The sequence below is a fragment of the Geotrypetes seraphini genome, chromosome 2 (assembly GCF_902459505.1).
Source record: "Geotrypetes seraphini chromosome 2, aGeoSer1.1, whole genome shotgun sequence".
Lineage (NCBI taxonomy): Eukaryota > Metazoa > Chordata > Amphibia > Gymnophiona > Dermophiidae > Geotrypetes > Geotrypetes seraphini.
Genome location: NC_047085.1, coordinates 444134362 through 444149718, shown reverse-complemented (window position 1 = coordinate 444149718; position 15357 = coordinate 444134362). Strand labels below are relative to the sequence as shown.

Below are 15357 nucleotides of genomic sequence, written 5' to 3'. Positions count from 1 at the left end.
TGGAGTCCCTCAGGGTTCGTTGCTGGGACTGATCCTGTTCAGTTTGTGAGTGATATTGCTGAAGGGTAAGAAGGAAAGATTTGCCTTTTTTGCTGATGATACCAAGATTTGTAACAGAGTAGACACCGAGGAGGGAATGAAAAACATGAAAAAGGATCTACAAAAGTTAGAGGAATGTTCTCATATCTGGCAACTAAAATTCAATGTAAAGAAATGCAGAGTTATTCATTTGGGGATTAATAATTGGAAGGAACTGTATTTGCTGGGAGGTGAGAGGCTGATATGCACGGATGGGGAGAGAGGGACCTTGGGGTGATAGTGTCCGAAGATCTAAAGGCAAAAAAACAGTGCGACAAGGCGGAAGGATGCTGGGCTATATAAAGAGAGGCGTAACCAGTAGAAGAAAGAAGGTGTTGATGCCCCTGTACAAGTCATTGGTGAGGCCCCACTTGGAATATTGTGTTCAGTTTTGGAGACCATATTTGGCGAAGGACATAAGTAGACTTGAAGTGGTCCAGGGGAGAGCGATGAAAATAAGCGGTTTGCACCAAAAGACGTATGAGGAGAGACTGGAAGCCCTGAATATGTATACCCTAGAGCAGTGTTCTTCAACCACCGGTCCACAGAAAATTCCTGCCGGTCCGCACAGGGCCGGTGAGATCGACGCGGTTAAATTGCCTGCCTGGTGTATAGCAGTGGGCGCCCCAACTGTGGTGGTGTTGGCAGGGCCGGATTAAAGGGCAAAAAGAAAGACATAAGCCTCAGGACTTTTCCTCTTGCCTGCATCGCTATAGGCTCTGCCGATCTTGATCCCACCCCCCTCTGAAGGGACTTCCTGTTTTTGAGGGGCAGGATTGAGACCGGCAGAGCTTATAGCAAATAGCAATGCAGGCAAGAGGAAAGGTCCCACGGCTTCTGTCTTTGTTCTTTCCGTCTGATTTAGCGGGACCACAATTGAAGGTAGGGTAGGTTTTGTCTTTGTTATTGATGCCAGGGCCAGATTAAAGGGTAGGCACAGGAGGCAGGTTGGCCTATGGAAGGGGCCTTAGGCATCTGAGCCAATCAAGGCCTTATGCCCCTCCCTGGTGTATCCCAGAATATACCAGGAAGGGGAAGGCCGCCATTTTGCAGTGGCGGGCCTGCTGGCAGGAAAGTGGGCATCCCTCTGGGTTTGAGAGTGGTAGGGGGAGGGGTCGAGGAGTGTCAAGAGTGTAGTCGGGGATTGTTTGGGGGTCTTTGGGGGATGATGGGGCCAGTGACAGGCAGGAGTGGGCATCCCTCCTACCGGCCAACTTTGCAGGGGGATGGGTTTCCAGCCACGGCCACTAAACTGATCGCCACAGGGAGATTCCCTTGTGGCCATCAGCTCAGCGGCAATGCAGTTCTCTAACTGTCACCTGTGACATGGACGCTGGTTAGAAAATTGGGGTCATTAGGTGTCTGTACATCAGGACGGATATGATTCTATTTAGGACACCCATGTGCGATTCTCAAAAGCCACTTAGGCGGCTGCTGAGCCTGGCCGTCCTTTACAGAATCCAGGCCAAAATGCCTCCCAGAAAATATAATGGAACAGGTCCAGATTAGGGTGTGAGAAAAAACAGAGCTGGAAAATGGTCAAGATTGACAAGGAGCTCTAGAGAAATATAGTCCTTGCCTTCCCTACCCCCCCCCCTCAAAAAAAAAATAAAAAATAAAAAATATGACCTTCATTTCACTGGGAGAGAGAATTCCAGAAATTTTAGCATAGAAATATTAAAACAAACCTATTAGTGTTCCTTTCAAATTGCCCCTTACTTTTCCTCTTTTTGTCTGGTCACACAAACACACACACGCATAAAACAAGTTCACACAGATTAGTGTTTGTCATTTGCTAAATTTTTTAAATGCATGCTTACCAACTAGTTGTGCACTATTCCTTAACCAAACATAAATTTCCTGTATATATGTACACATATACATAGACACATGTAGAAGGGTTGAAAAATCTATGAGATGTACTCCTCATACTTTTCCATAATGCATGCCTTGCTACCACGCCACTATCCCTGATGGTCTGCTCTTAGAGGTTCAGAGATGTTTAATTTTCTTTCTTGTAAAATACTGTGACTGAATCAACTCTTTTCTTAATCACTGCTACTTACAGTGACACCTAGTGACTGAACCATCCATTTGATATTCAGGTTCTGCATTTCAGGACCTGCAAAGTTGTATGTATGGGCCTTGTAGTGAAAGAAAAGCATGGTAATTTCTTATTGCCTTGGTATAGCGGCGCCTTGTGGATAAAATGTGTAAATGCATCCTTTGAAAGCTAATGATTATTACATGGGGTTTCATTTGATGATTTTCTTAACTAATGAAATATTTGGGAACTGCTCCATTCAAACCATCCCTCCCTCTCCCCACTTCTCCTCTCTCCCATCCATATCAGAGAAAAGCATATTGATGAAGTTTGAAGCTTTTAAGATGGAAAATAAGGGGGGTCTTTTACTGAAGGTCAGGGAAAGTTATCTGCCACAGGACCCATTTTATTCTTATGGGCCATCCTGCAGATAAATTATGCTAATCTTTAGTGAAAGGCCCCCCAAATTTGTAAGGGAAATTTAAGTCTACAAATGTAGTTTTCTAACTGAGGATTTTTTTTTTTTAATGGTATATATAAATTCAGTAAAACACAGAGAATTAAAAAGAGTACATTTTTTTGGACAATGGATGCAAAGGAAGTTTGGTGCATACAAGATCCAAATTGTATTAATTAAGGGGTCCTTTTAACAAACTGTGTTAAAGTGGTCTTAGAGCACCCTTATGTTGCTCTTTCCCATTTGCTAAGGCCATTTGTACTATTGCTAAAAAACAGCTACTTTTCATTTAAAAAAAAAATTAATGGCCATGTGCGCTAATGTTGCCATTAACACTATATTATTGCCCTATTTAGACTACTGTAATTCCATTTTTTGTGGAGCATCTGACAAATTGTTAACTAGGCTGCAATTATTTCAAAACACCTTAGCAAGACTAATTTTTTTCTGCTAGGTGTTATAAAAAAAAGTATTGCCATTGTTGCAGAAATTACATTGACTACCCATTAGATTCTGGATAAAATTTAAAATAGCCTATTTATTCTATGAGTCAATTGATGATTTTTTTTTCTAATCCACTAACATATTCATTAACTTCCTGGTGTCTTAAAATTAAAATTTCCTTCTACTAAAAATACTTCCAAGAAGAAGCAACTGCAAAATACCTTTGTTAAGTAGGCTGCCAAAGATTGGAATCATATGCCCCTTAATGTAAGCTTGATTTCTATATAGTTTTATCAATAGACTCTTCAAATCTTATTTGTTCGGGAATTGTTGTTCAAATCAAAACTGAGTATCTTTTGACAGCTTAATTTTAATAATTTGTTATACTTAGTTCTCTCTGGTTTTAGGGTTTGTGCATTGTATAATCCTCACTGAATCTTAAATGAATGGCAGTGGAATATAAGAACTCTGATTAGATTACTATTACCCATTTTGTAGGTGGTAAGGGTTCACATGCTGCTCAGCGCATGGAAGTGTAGCTATGCTCTTATGTTCACTCAACACTCCCCCCCCCCCCAGGAAGTAGTCCCAAAAATTATTTAACATGTTGTTTGCATTCACACATTTTAAACTTACCATGGAATGCCTCCATGTGTCCTGTAATAAGTCCTTTTAAGCTGTAGTAAGCAAGTGCTAGTGCTTTCCATAGCTCACAGTATAGTAAAGACTCCAAAATTGGCAAAATTGATTTTTTAAAAAAGTGGAATATCAGTGTCCTGTGGTAAGTAGCATTTTATTAAAAAAATACAAACATATAAATACTTCATGAAAGATTTAGGGTTTTTTTCCTTCATCATATTTATTGATTGCTATGTAGACAGATAAAGTTCAAAGGATTGCTATCAATCCACAGTTCATAAAAATGTACATAAAGGTCTGCAACATTGCAATAACAGTCTCATAATTTTAAACACCCCAAATTATTAACAAACAATACCCAACATGTAACATCCATCCTCATGCAAAATAATCTACACGTACCAATCATGTTCATAGCTTTACCAATATTAGCTGCGTGTATCAGCATGCCAGAAAATCTAGCTACAAGAGACTGGGTAAATTCAGTGCGCTCAGGCTGTGGAGTGTGTGTAATCAGGCATGCAATGATCTCAAAGTATGTATGCATTCATGACTGAACATTGAGAGGCAGAAATCTCTCCCACAAACTTTGGTAATGCTTCCATTCTACAGTCGACCTCTTGGAGTACAGTAGCTCCTTAATTTGAAATCCACTAGTTCACACATTAGGAGGGTCCGGAGTGATCCAACGTCAAAGCACTGATTTCCACCCCCACCCATCCCCAGCAGAATGGCTTGATATGGTGACTTTGATCAGCAAATAGTTGCATGTCCCCCAAAACTAACTGGATAATTTTAATCTAGAGTTTGCTGTAAGACAGAGGTTCTTAAGAGAGTATGCAGTGAGATCCTGCTGATGTCGCATATCTCCCACCTTCCTTTTGCCGTTATCACCATCATCTCTCCCCAGCCCCCCTCCCCCCCCAGGCTATCAGTGGCAGCTCACTGTGTGCTTTTAACTTTCCCAAACAGATGCTGCTAGCATTAGATTAGCGATTCCAGCAGGAGGTCTTGGGGCCTTTACTAGATCGGCTACCTCCAAGGAAAGAGGAAGTTGCATTATTGGAGGCGGGCCGGCCTGGCAAAAGCCCTGAGGCAGCCTGATGGAATTGCTAAACTAACACGAGCAGCAGCTATGTGAGGAAGTTAAAAGCACACAGAAATGGAGGAGGGGGGGGGGAGAAGAAGAAGGAGAGAGAGATTTCAGACCTTGGGGGAGAAGAGAGATGGGAAGGTAAGACCTGGAAAAGTACAATTTGAGAAGAAAGCAGAAAAATTGAAAAAAATTGATTGTTAAAAGTTAATGCCAAAGATGGATATAGGGCAGAAAGTGAAGAAGAGAAAAACAGCCAATGGTTAAAAAGGCCCCAGAAACACAGTTAAGAGCACAAACAGAAGGAAGTGCAACCAGAGACCGGGAAAGGATGATTAGAAAAATAAAATCACCAGACACCAAAGGTAGGGAAAATTATTTTATTTTCAATTTAGTGATCGAAATGTCAGATTTGAGAATTTATATGTGTTGTCTATATTTTGCACTATATTTGTCTATTTTTCTGTAGTAGTTACTAAGATGACATTGCATATTTTAAAGTCATCTGCCTTGACCTCTTTTTTTTTGTGATTACCATTATGTATTGCTAATAAGATTATATTGTGTGTATATGAAAAATGAATAGAAGAAATTGCATTACAATTAGTACTATTATGGGGGTAAGGTCTGGGATGGAGCTTGGGCAAGGGTACTCGGTTGATATTTGTTAGACTTAGGGGGTACTTGGCTTGAAAAAGTTGAGAAATACTGATCTAGTCCACATTACAGGAGAGGAATCGTGAAAATCAAGAAATCAAAACTAAAACAGCAACCAGCTTAGCCGTTCCTGAAGAAGGGGGTCTTCACCCCCGAAACGGAGTCCCGTAGGACGAATTGGTTATCTGCTGGCTGTATTTTTATAGAGAAGCTAAGTACTTCCTATTGGCTTTGCATGGTTGAATTTGGACATTCAAATGTTTTGTTCGGGCCCCCTGGATTAGGGGTAGAGACTACCTATAGAGTGTGTTTTTGATTTTGTTAGCACTTACCAGCACTTTTGTGTTATTTATCACTAATTCTCACAGAGCAGCCCTGGGATGTTTCACAGTTAACACCTTATTGGGTGTAAGCCAGTGGCAGCCGTTACTTCTGGGGGTTCCCGGAGGGAGGCTGTGTGACTGAGAGCTCTCTAAAAATCTTAACAATTTAAAAATTTAACAGTTCATTTTGTCTAGTGTTTTTCACTCTATAGGTAGTCTCTCCCTCTCATCTAGTTCCTCCTCTTGGGGCTTTGGGAGATTACCTGTTTGAGTTTTGCTTTATCTCCCATTTTTCGGGTTTTGCTAGTATTCAGCATATTATATACTGACATATTCAGAATTTTATACTCCTATCACCTTTCGCATTTTAAATTGATTTAGGACTTCACCTGGCCTGAATAGCTCTTGATATATCATGGAAAATCTGAAGTTGCTCCCACAAAACAGGAAATTTTTTGTCTTAAAATAATTTTTCAAAACCAGAATTTTTATTGCCTCCAGAAGAAAAAGACACTAAGAGGGTTTGGACAAGTTCCTGGAGAAAAACTCCATAGTCTGTTATTGCCCATATCAGTAGCATGGAATATCGCTACACCTTGGGTTTTGGCCAGGTACTGGTGACCTGGATTGGCCACCGTGAGAACAGGCTACTGGGCTTGATGGACCATTGGTCTGACCCAGTGAGGCTATTCTTATGTTCTAGCAGATATATCATCCTGTGAGGATTCCTAAAAGTCTGTCAGATTTTCTAAATAATACCTTCTACCTGATAGTGCATTTATTGGTCCCTCCCTCTTGTCTGTCTCCACTACATTTTGAGGCAAATAATAACACTTAGAAATAGCATCACCATTTGAGAGAACCAGAACTTCCTTGAAATATTTCCTCAACAATATCTCTGCAGATAACAAGTGACACAATGAACCTTAAATTGTTAAGTTTAATTTTATTCTCCATCATTTCCATTTTCCTATGCAAAATCAAGCTATCTTACATTCCTGTTATTCTTGTTGACTGAAGTTAAACCATTTCAGTATCAAACATCTTCAGGGAAACAACCATAGCTTGTAACTTGCCCTCAAGCTCTGTTACTTTTGAAACAACTTGTTGAGAACTCATAGTCATTGACTGAACCACAGAACCTTTTCTCAATCAAAACTTCTTGAGGAAATTCAACTGATTTCAAAGTACCTACAGATGTTTGCAATTGTGGATCTAACTGCTGCAATGTTGGTATTTCCTTACCTTTGAGAAAACCTGCTTGGGATAAACCCTCAATGTGTGAAAATTGAGAGGAAATAGGGTGCTATCACTGGGCCAGAGGTCTTGCTGGAAAGAGGCCTCAGGAACTGCATGAAGCTCCTCCCTCAACCCCTCCAAGTAACACCATTCCTCTCAACTGATGTAAGTTCTCGGCAGTCCTTTGTCTCAACGCCTGACCCACAAAGATTATATCACTGGGTCAGTGAGTCTTGCAGGAATGGGGCCTCATGAACTGCAGGAAGCTTTCCCCCAACTCTTCCAGGTAACATCACTCCTCCTCTCTGAATGTAGGCTACCATTAAGGTAGATTATTTTTTTGTCAACCCAGGTTATTAGTAACTAGGTCTCATTCCACAAAATGGGACCTGTGATAAAATAACTTGACTTAACTATAGCTTACATTGACTACACCCTAAATATTTTTTAATCATTTCTGAATTATTATTTCTTATATTGTATGCCTTTTAAGTGCAATATTGCTTAGAAATTGCCATCATTTTCTAGAATTGTTTATAATGTTCCCTCATTTCAATGTGATCTTTTCATAGTCTATTGCTTAGAAATAGGACATAAGAATATCATAGATTTTAAAAGAAACTGAATCTTGTAATTCATTCATTGTAATTCTCTGAAAGAAATGCAAGAAATAAAAGATAATGATTTGGCTTACCTATACTTCTCCTTAGCCCAAAATTAGATCAACTACCCATGCTCGTTTCATTATCTTCTGGTCCCACACTGCAGATTGAATTCTCATGCAAAGTTTTGGGCATCATTATTGACTCTACACTTTCTTTTAATGGCCATCTCAACTCTCTGGTAAAAAAAATGTTTCTTTAGTCATCACATGTTGAGAAAAGTGAGATCCTGCTTCCACCAATAACATTTTGCTGACCTTGTACAATCTATCATTCTTTCCATACTGGACTATTGTAACTCCATCTATCTAAGTCTAACCAAGAAAAGTCTTCAAAGACTTCAATGGATCCAGAACACTGCGGCTAGGTTGATCTTCGCAAAAAGTAAATTTGATCATGTTTCCCCGCATCTGTCAAAACTTCACTGGCTTCCAGTAATTTCTAGTTTGCACTTTAAATGTGCCTGCCTAACATTTAAGATCCTACATGGAACTCTTCCTCCCCTAATTCCGCTATCCTGGAATTCTTCAAGACCTGACACTACCAGATCCACCCAAAAACTCGAACTATCTTTCCCCTCGTTAAAAGGTGTCATCTATCCGGGAAAATTAGAGAAATCTCTTTTCTTCAAATTCACTGAGCTTTGGAATAACCTTCCTGCTCTGCTGTGAAATCTGGGCTCCCTCCAATTATTCCGAAAGCATCTGAAAACTTGGCTATTCTCAAAAATGTAAATCTCTCTACCCTCTTTATAATCACCAATTCTTATTATGTTTTTCCTTCCTTATTTTAAAGTTCCTTTAAACCGTACCAAGCTCTATCTTTATGGAGAGGATGTGGTATATAAACTTAAGGTTTAGTTTAGTTTCCTTAACTTCTACATACTGTTGGAATGTGATTTTATCATAGGACGCCTAGACAAAAAAGGACCATATGCCTCCCATAAGGTGTCATACAAAGTAGTACTAACTTGTATATGTATGTGTTGGTAGAAGCCATTGTTAGCGTATTCTAGTCTGCATTGTTAAATCCCTTGTTTGCCACAAACTGCAAATTACCGAGAATAATTTGTCAGGGCGTTCTGAATGTAGATAGCTATGCTGTAAAAACATGTTTCTATAGTATTTCCAGTACTTTAATATTTCTAGCATCATCCCTTAGTGGATTGTGTTGAAAAAAGAGAAGAGAGGGGAAACTACACATTGTCAAGAAGAATTTAATTATGTAGAGGTCCACAGAAAAATAATCTAAAATGATTGCTGCTGAAAACTCTGTGGTTAAAAAAAAAATGGCATCATGTGTCAATGAAAAATGAGCATACTACCCAATTACTGTAGATTTGAATTTGGGCTGATATGGTCAAATGCAAATTGATTTCCCTTTTCTTTGCCTGACACGTGAATTACTACTATATTTCCATAGGAAGAAGATTTTCAGGAAATGGTGAAGTCTGCTCAGATGATGGAGAATCAATACAGTCATCTCTTTGACAAGATAATAATCAATGATGATCTTGTCACAGCCTACAATGAACTGAAAACTGCCTTGGATAAACTGGAGACTGATACCCACTGGGTTCCAGTGACCTGGCAACATTCATAACTGGAAAGAAGGTTCTTGATCGGTTTCAGATAGTATGTATGACTGAAATTAAGGTAGCTACTATTTTGTTGGTGGAAATTTTCTTTTTTAACCTATGGCAGACACTGCAAGTTGACTTACTGTCACACTGACTTCATACAGCTGGAATGTGGTCTTAATTTTTGTTTTTTTTAATTTCAAAACAATCCTGTTTTAAACAGTCCAGGCACTAGATCACACACTAGTTTTGCTGAATGCCAAACAGTGGAGTAATTGTGCATAACTACAGGAAAATGCAGGCTATAAATTCTTGCATACAGTTGGATGGCTAAATTGAAGAGAGAGCCACTGGTACCTTTGGAAATGTTAGATGTTGGTACTTGTGGTCTCAAATGCCATGAGATGTTGCCTGGCAAAAGCTGCAGGGTATTAGCACTTTTGGACATTTGATATATGGCAAATAAAAGATGGTTTGAGTATAAATTGTGGGTTCAGGCAACACGCCAAGATGTCTTCTACCCGAGTTGAAATCATAAACTTTAATTTATGTGGCTTATGTAATATGATCAGTTGATTGTACATAAATTCCAATTTGATTGTAAAATATTCTGAAAGGGAAGTCTTTGTGATGCTGCATATTTAATTATATCCATCCACACTTGCAGCCATTCTCATAAGATGGAACTCAATTGTGCGTCCTCTAACCTCTTAAAATATGTGTAAGTGGATATAATATGTGCATGTGTATGTCAATATTCAGCTGTGCTACCAATATATAACTTGAATTGTCAAATTTAGGCCCCCTTTTATTAAGCCACTTTAGGGGGTATTTTATCATAGGCCGCTGCGGTAAAAGCTCATAGAATTCCTATGTGTATTGGAGCTTTTACTACAGTGACTCACGATAAAAAAACCCTAACGCAGCTTGATAAAAGGAGGCCTTAAAGAGATTTCATATATTCAGAGATACTATCTATTTAGGTAGAATCACTGGATATCCACATATTTCAAGGGGGCGTTATTCACAGTAGTACAGTTCCCGAAAATGTTTGTAAACCGCGAATAATGAAACATTGAATCTATGGGAAAATAGAGGTTAGGGTCTTGTAGTACATGTTCCACCTCAAAACTGCGGAAAGTGAACAGTGGATTCTATTGGGAAAATCGATTTCTGTATGGGACAACACTTGGAAGTACCTGCAGTTCACTCGCTGGACATTTGGGGACCATATCTAGAAGCAAAGCCAGATCCGTGAGGTGAAGGTAAAAGCAAAAAAAGCTGTTTTTTTAAGTGCCGGTCCGCAAATACACGAGAACAATGGTGCAAATGGGTTATATGATGCAACCGTAGATAGGTGAAATCATGCATCATGAATGCACAAATAACGAGAACAGATGGCTACACATGCAAAGAAAGCCCCTATTTATCTGTGGAGATCACACCACACAAGGGGCCACTTTTACAAAGCTGCAGTAGTGATTCTGCTGCAGAAAATGCACCAAAGACCATAGGATTGAATGGGCTTCAATGCATTTGCCATGGGAGAATCACTACTGCGGCTTTGTAAAAGGGGCCCAAAGATTTTAAGTGAGCATGGTTTGGATGGGCCCAAAATATTGTAATATGGGAAATATATATGTATCACACAAAACATTTAAATCGGTAACAATCCTGATGGCATAGCAAAAAAATACTTATGTCAGTAAGTCAGTAATGACTGTAGTCATTGGAGTAAGTAGCTTTTAGAGAAAAAAAGCTTCATGCATACATAGCAACCACATCAAGTACAATAAGCTGCCTTAAATCATATCACTAGTATAAAAACACTCCATTGCCAAATGCCATGCATATCTCCAAATGAAACAATCTACTGTGCATAAGACAAGAGAAGAACTTACCTTTTTGCTAAAGGGAAAGTCTTTATGGTCCAAAAAACCTCTAATGCTGACTTCTCAAAAAACAGCAATGTAACTTTCACTAGCACAGTCTCTCATACTGATACCAAATTTATTGTAATCCACAAAATCCATCAGCAAAGTCCAAAACCCCAACAAGGAACCTTGTTTCACCAGGTATCCTTACACTCCAAACCCCATCTCCATGCAATACCCAACCCCCAGTCTCACCCCTGGCACTTAACCAGGGCTATTCCCAGATGAATTAGTGGATATCATGAGCAATCCTTGGTGCTCCCTGCACCATCAAGCACTGGGGTTCAAAATGACATATCTGACCACTAATGGTAATACTGTGAGACTATGCTAAGACTCAGAGGTATCATTTTGAACCCTGGCATGATTGTGGTGGGGAGGAGGAGGATGGGGCACTTGACTAGTATGATTTGGGGTTGAGGGGTACATGGATTTTAGGAGCACATGTAGCTTTTTCAAATCACTGCTCTCACTAGATGTGCTGACAAATACATCATTATACATACCTCACATTTTATAAAAGGCTATTCATTTGGCCTGGTCATAGCAATGTTCTTTTCTAGTAACTATCTATTATATGCCTTCAAATGTCTTATGTCAGACATTTCAAGTTACACCTGCAATTTCTGAAGCCCTCTTATAAATATAGTTATACTTTCAATAGTTGAATATTATTCCTGCTTAACTGTATAAGTTATACACTGTGAACAGCCCCCCCCCCCCAAAAAAAAAAACCCACCAAATTGTTTTTGTTGTATCTTCCACAGAACTCTGCCAATTCTTATGAAATTCAGTGCATCATATCCTGAATGAAGTTGATATAAAATGTAAATATTTCCCACTGCACCACAACACTTCCTTGTGAAAATGAATTGTGAACTGAATAAAAGCGCAGAAAAATGTAAAGTAAAAAATTAATTTAAATTAAGCAGATGTTCAAAGTGTGCTTCCTTGGTACGAAGGCACGCCCTCGGCCTTGGCCGCCACTGATCAATGGACTTGTCAACGATGCTCTGCTTCAGCTCAACCCAAACAGAGATAAGGTGCTATTTAAGGTCTTCATTGTCAGATATCTCTGTCTGGGAGATGCGTTCCTGTATCAGCTCCCAGATCCAGTAGTCAACTGGATTTAGGTCCGGTGAATTTATAAGCCAGAAGTCTGGACCAATGAAGTCTGGGGTCTCACGATGTGCTGGGGCATTATCCTGTTGGAAGAAAAAGTAATCTCCTGACATGGAACAAATCGCTGGCAACAGCTTCTGCGTTAAGAGGATGTCCCAGTAGTATGTGCCATTCTTAAACCTAGGATCGATGAAGAACAGTTCTGTGAATCTGAGTTACAAGACTGCAACTGAGACTGACTGATTGGCTGTAGATCGAGCAGGTCCGTAGTAGGCATTTAGCATTAACCTCGTGCTTCAGTGTTGTTGAAGGCATGTACAGGCGATCATTCTGTGTGTTAATCGATGGAGCTACTGTAAATATCTTTTCATCTGTAAACCAGATGAAGCTGACACTGTGCTCTGGGTACTTGGTCAAAAGCTGCTTGCACCACTTCAGGCATGTGTCTTTGTTGTGGGCAAAACGCTTTTTAAGACATTTTAATTTCAGATCATCATGAATTATCCTAATCACGATTATCTACTATTTGGCGAGTTCAGTATGTTTGTAGCTTGTCCTGGCTCAGTACAAGATTGTGTACAATGTTAAAAGTGCTCTTGTGTGCGAATCGAGCATGGTCGTCCACTCTTGGCTTATGATCCACAGTGCCAGTTGCTTGGATCTTACTTAGCAGCACATCAAGGCCATTTTTGTTCCAACCTTATGTGGAAACTCTTTCAGTATTTGTCAACTGCTGTAACCTTTTAGCAGTACAGTAGAATCTCAGTTAACCGGGACTCGCAAAACCAGCATAAAAATCACCAGTGGGAAAAAAAATGCCCCCCAAAGCACCAGCGGCAGCGTTCTGAGCCACAAATCCTCCCTCCCATGCTCAAGCTCCTAAGCCCCGAAGCAGCTACAATGCTCCCACCCTCTCGTCCCGAAGCACCAGTGTGGCAGTGATCCTACGCCGCAAAGCCCTCCTCCTTCCCTCAAGCCCCGAAGTGGCAGAAGCAGGAGGCAGTCCTGAATCGCAAACTCCCTCGCTCTCTCTCTTCCTTAGCTGAAGTGCAGCAGTCAACAGAAAGCAGCCTTAAAACAGGCTGCTCGTGACCAGCCCTGGCAGGGCCTTTCCTCTGTTGCATCATAAGCGACATGTGAGAGGAAAGGCCCTGCTGGGGCTAGCCATGAGCAGCCTGTTTTGAGGCTACTTACTCTTTACTGCTGCACTTCAGCTAAGGAAGAGAGAGAGCGAGGGAGTTTGCGATTCAGGACTGCCGCCTGCTTCTGCTGCTTTGGGGCTTGAGGGAAGGAAGAGGGCTTTGCGGCTTAGAAACGCTGCCGTGCTGGTGCTTCGGAGAGGGGGGAATTGAGAGTGTGTTAGACAAGGTTTCTAACATACTCTCAACCAGAAAAACAGTTATCCGGTATCCACCAATCCCCGTGGGTGCCGGATAAATCAGATTTTACTGTATCAGAATTCAATCTTCTGCAGTGAAACCATTTTGACACAGAGACGGTTAGGCTTCTGTGTGTATCCCATAGGAACAATTCATTTTCACAAGGTAGTGTGGTGTGGTGAGGAATATTTACAACATTTTACATCAACTTCATTCAGGACATGATGCGTAACATTTCATAAGAATTGGCCAAGTTCTGTGGGAGATAAGACAGTAAACACAGTTCACAGTACAACCCAGCTAGAATGGTGGTGTAAGGAGGAATCCCTTTGTATCCCGGCTGCTGGGTGGGAAACCTTCACACGTTGTTTATATTTGTGGGCCACGAGCCCGGACCAGATCCTTCTGGCAGGCTATAGCAAGCACTTCCACGCTTCTTTCACCCCTGAAGGACTTCAGACCACACAGGTAGTTATGCATAAACTTGAACTCCCAACTTTATTTTTCTTCTCTCCAGCGAGAAAGAAGCACTTCTTTAACCATACAGTAGCTAACAAAAATAACAACCTATTTACAAAGTCTCTTTCAATAAGTTGGTAAAGTATTTGTACATCTATTGTTACGATCCTCCATGCTGGTAGGAATCGGATCTATTGGTGAAGATAGTGCAAAAGACAATCTCCCGCCCAAGGCAGGAGCTTAAGAAATCTCTAATGATGTCACTTATATATTAATGTGAGTCCACCATTCAGAGAGATTCCAGTTCTGCTTGGGGTCTCATGCACTGTAGGTTTCCAGAAGGTGCTGGGAAGCTAAAGCTGAACTTTCCAACTGCCTTCTCTATGCTGTTTACTGTTCACACACAGTGTATATCAGGTTTCACATTTCATGTAGCCCTAAGTTGGCTGCATACTGCAGTGATGATAGTTACCACCTTCAACACACAGGCAACCCTAAAATAGGGATGGCTAGGCTAATGTTCTTTACCTAGGCTGGGGTGATTCATGCACCAATACATCTCCCGGTGCATGAATTTACCCCAGGCTACAGTTAGATAGTGCGGGATAAACAATTTTAAATAAATCTAGGTGGTGGTGCCCTGAGAATGCCCTAAATGTTGCCCCCATTTCAGGTGAATAATTTAGGATGTATAATTTTATATGTACAAAATAATTTTTTGGGGTACCCAATAACTAAACAGAAAAAAACCCCAAAACTTATGCAGTCACCAGCGATAGTCATTGCAGAAGTGCTTTTACATATTAGCTTCATATAAACACACTCACACACCATTAAACTATGGCCTGATTTCCCTGTGCAGAGTGAAGACATTTCTTTTTGAAATAGTCCACTGTTATTGCATTCATGTGGGTTGGCAAGATTGATGGTAATATGATCTAAAAAAGGTGCTTTTATGAAAGGAATGTTCAGCTTTTAAGAGGTGCCGCAGAGTTTGAGTTGGGGTTTTGTAATAGCTTCAAAATGAGGAACGACCTTATAGAGTTGTGCCTTATATAATGGGATATTTAATTTGAAATCTTTTTTAATATAAATGGGTTTTAATAATTAGGACAAGAGTATAATCCTATTTCTTTACATTTCACATGAGAAAAGACAGTAAAAGTCAGGTGTCCTCATTCTATGTTTTAGAGCTTTATTTTTTTTTTTCACTTATACTCGTATATTGAGAGCAACAAGATTCTCTCT

At 40.2% G+C, this 15357-nt stretch overlaps 1 protein-coding gene across 1 annotated transcript in view; it reads left to right on the top strand.

The window, feature by feature from the left end:
- Positions 1-11911, top strand: part of MPP7 (membrane palmitoylated protein 7) — a 348547-nt gene extending 336636 nt beyond the window's left edge. The window contains exon 16 of the mRNA XM_033931438.1: positions 9059-11911. Coding sequence (XP_033787329.1) covers positions 9059-9238 — 180 coding nt within the window. The 3' untranslated portion in view covers positions 9239-11911. The remainder of the gene's footprint in view (positions 1-9058) is intronic.
- The last annotated feature ends 3446 nt before the right edge of the window (positions 11912-15357 follow it).